This window comes from Mandrillus leucophaeus, unplaced genomic scaffold (genome assembly GCF_000951045.1).
Source record: "Mandrillus leucophaeus isolate KB7577 unplaced genomic scaffold, Mleu.le_1.0 Scaffold986, whole genome shotgun sequence".
NCBI classification, from domain to species: domain Eukaryota; kingdom Metazoa; phylum Chordata; class Mammalia; order Primates; family Cercopithecidae; genus Mandrillus; species Mandrillus leucophaeus.
The window spans coordinates 143,590-146,765 of record NW_012110763.1 but is presented as its reverse complement, the minus strand read 5'-3'; the positions used below and the strand labels follow the sequence as shown (position 1 = coordinate 146,765).

The following is a 3,176-nucleotide window of genomic DNA, read 5'->3' as shown; positions in this document are numbered from 1 at the left end:
AGAAACCGTATTTGGAGTACCCATACAACCATTCTGCTTTTCACTTTCAGTCCAGTATTCAATAAATTACATTAGATATTCAATAACTTATTATTAAATAGGCTTTGTGTTAGATGATTTTTGCCCAACTGTAGGCTAGCCTAAGTGTTCTGAACATGTTTAAGGTAGGTGAGGCTAAGCTATGATGATTGGTAGGTTACATGTATTAAATGTATTTTTGACTTATGATATTTTAAATTTATGATGGGTACATTGGGACATAATCCCATTGTAAATGAAAGAACATCTGTGTATGTTTGTATATTACACACGTGGTAGCAAATACAAATGTATTATTTCCATAAGTTCACATAAATGTCAGCAAATAATACACAGTGTCTGCCCCTTACTTTCTTCCATTAACTCCATATCTCGGGGTGTGTCCCTATCATTACATAAAGAGCTTTCTTGTTCTTTTTATAGCTCCACTACATTTTATTCTTTGGATGCACAATATACTGACTTAACCAGTATTATATTGATGGATATTACAATTTTTTTTTGTTATCACAAACCATGCTGCAATGAATAAGCTCATAACATATCACAGTTTTTGTGGATACAGGCATATCTGGAGGATGAAGTTCCAGCAATGGAATTATTGGATATTTTGCAAATTTGACAGTTACAAATTTCCCTCCCTAAGGGTTGTATCAATGTATGTTCCCGTAGTGCTAGGGTCGGAGTTCGGGCAGTCTGCATCCGAATTCATGCTCGTCATCATTTGGCTACACAGTGAAATGGGCCTTTCCTTGTCCTGCGCGGACAGCCTTTCAGGGGTTGCTGTGAGCATTTATGTTGTTGATTGCCTAACCTGCTTTGTTTCCTGTTGGGCAACTATTTGATTCGATCTTACTGGATTCTGACTCCACCTTGTGGTCTGCTTTGGTCTTGCTGGGACCCCTTTCCCTTTCTTCTGAGGCCACTGGGCTGGGCATGGAGCCTGGCAACAGGATCAACATTCAAGCGCACTGCTTTTTTGTTGCTTTTCTTTCTCTTTCCTAAAATGCCTAAATCAGAAAATACAAGGCCCGTACAGAGGCCTCCCCCATGATGTTGTGCAGCTGAGCTTTCTTTCTAAGAGACCTGTGTCTGGCAAGGCGCGATCAGCTCAGCCTCACTTGCGAGACGTAGTGTTTGTGTATTTCCCAGGCCTTCCCTTCCCCTCTGCCGTCAGTCCAGCTGTGCAGTCCGTGGCCTGCAAAGGGAAATCCCACTTACCCCCAAGGTTTTGCCTTCTTTCAAAGTTTTCTGCACGGGCTGCCTATTCACATTCGACACCAAACCAGGTGGGTTCCCAGGAACTAGATGGACTTGTGGCTGGTTGTTTGGATACAGGGGCACCTGAGACATGATTCCTGGGGTCGCAGGATAACCATTGTGGGGTGCCACCACCAACACAGAACTGGCCACTGGAACTGCTGAATTCATCGAATTCATGCTGCCAAAAAATAAATACGACAGAATTGTCTCTCACGTATGGACTTGTACTTACATTTAAAGAGGACTTTTACTTCTTCTAGCTCATTGGAGCATCTTAACCCTCTACAAGTTTATGAATCCCACGTTACAAATAATAGACATCAGTTATAGGGCACTTAAAAGGTGCTTTACAAATACATTTCCTTTCATCCTCTCACCCACCCAGTTTTACAGATGAGAGAACTAAGACTCAAAGAGGGTAAAGGCTACCGGAGGGCAAGGGGTCCGTCTTTCCATCTTTTTGTCTCTCGCAGTGTTTATTTTATTTTTTATTTTTTATTGTTTTTGAGACAGAGTCTCGCTCTGTCACCCAGGCTGGAGTGCAGTGGCACGATCCTGGCTCGCTGCAATCTCCGCCTCCCAGGTTCAAGCAATTCTCCTGCCTCAGCCTCCTGAGTAGCTGGGATTACAGGCGCCCGCCACCACACCCGGCTAATTTTTATATTTTTAGTACAGATAGGGTTTCACCCTGTTGGCTAAGCTGGTCTCAAACTCCTGACCTCAGGTGATCCGCTCACCTTGGCCTCCCAAAGTGCTGGGATTACAGACGTGAACTACTGTGCCTGGTCTCTCATAGTGTTTAGAGTGCCGCTTTGCATATGTTAGTACTGGCTGAAAGCAAAATTTCAGAACTAGAAAATCTCTTGGACAACATTGAGTTCAATTCTCTTATTTTCTGGAAGAGGAAACGGGGTGAGAGAGTGGACAAGAATCCTCCAAGGTCCTAGTTATGTCAATATTAGTTAAATGGAGATTATCCTCCTCAAGGGAAGCCCCATTGCCAAGCCAGTGTATGTTCATTGGGTGGCTTCTACTGCTCAATTTTCTAGGCTACTTAGAAATTCTGATGTGGTTTAAAAAATTCTTTTTCTTTTTGTTTCTCCCGTCCCTCTCCATTTCCTATCTTCGTCTTTCTTTCTCTTGGAGCAGACCCAATAAAGCTAGTACAATACACTCTGCCTATCCTTCACTCACACTGGTTTGCCGTAAGTCTCATTTGGTAGAAAAACCTTATCACCAATTCCCAGTTACCAACCACTAGATTAAGCAGACTCACCTTGCTCTGCCAGCAGCCACGTATCTCTTGATCCTATTCCTTTTTCTTTGCTGTTGGGACCTTGCTTTTTTCCTGAGAGAACGAATGTACTGGGGCCAGTTGGGTGGTAGGGTTAGAAGGATCCAAAGTCCTCTATTTCCTGGATGCAGGCCAGGTTACGTGCTGCTTAGAGCTCAGTTTCCTTCATATTTATTTCCTGTTTTGGTTAATGAGACAGTGAAATATGGTTGGCTGGTTGCTCTGGGAGACACAGAATGAACTGGGCACCCAGGATGCGCTGTATTTAGCTGTAACATGAGACAGGATGACATAACAATTCTCGCCCAGTAATGAGGCCCTCAACCCTATCCCTCCACAGCCTAGTTTTCTCATGCCTGGTTCCTTTTGGCTAATCGGACTCCCTTGGAGTCACAGGCCCCCTTGAAGCCTGGTTCCTTTTCTACAAATCAGGCTCCCTTGAAGCCTCAGGCTCCCTTGAAGCCTGGTCTGCAGTTGCCATGGCAGCCTGGATTTCAGGCCCATGAAAGACCTGCTCAGCAGGTAATCTGGTCTCATCCTGGCCTTCAGGTTCTCAACTCTTCCTCCATTCAAAATTCCA

At 44.0% G+C, this 3,176-nt stretch overlaps 1 protein-coding gene across 1 annotated transcript in view; it reads right to left on the bottom strand.

Moving 5' to 3' along the window:
* Positions 1-2,781, bottom strand: part of MS4A8 (membrane-spanning 4-domains, subfamily A, member 8) — a 14,785-nt gene extending 12,004 nt beyond the window's left edge. The window contains exons 1-2 of the mRNA XM_011971083.1: positions 2,579-2,781; positions 1,261-1,480 (exon numbers count right to left, since the gene is read on the bottom strand). Of these exons, the coding sequence (XP_011826473.1) occupies positions 1,261-1,479 (219 nt within the window). The 5' untranslated portion in view covers position 1,480; positions 2,579-2,781. The remainder of the gene's footprint in view (positions 1-1,260; positions 1,481-2,578) is intronic.
* Positions 2,782-3,176: the final 395 nt, after the last annotated feature.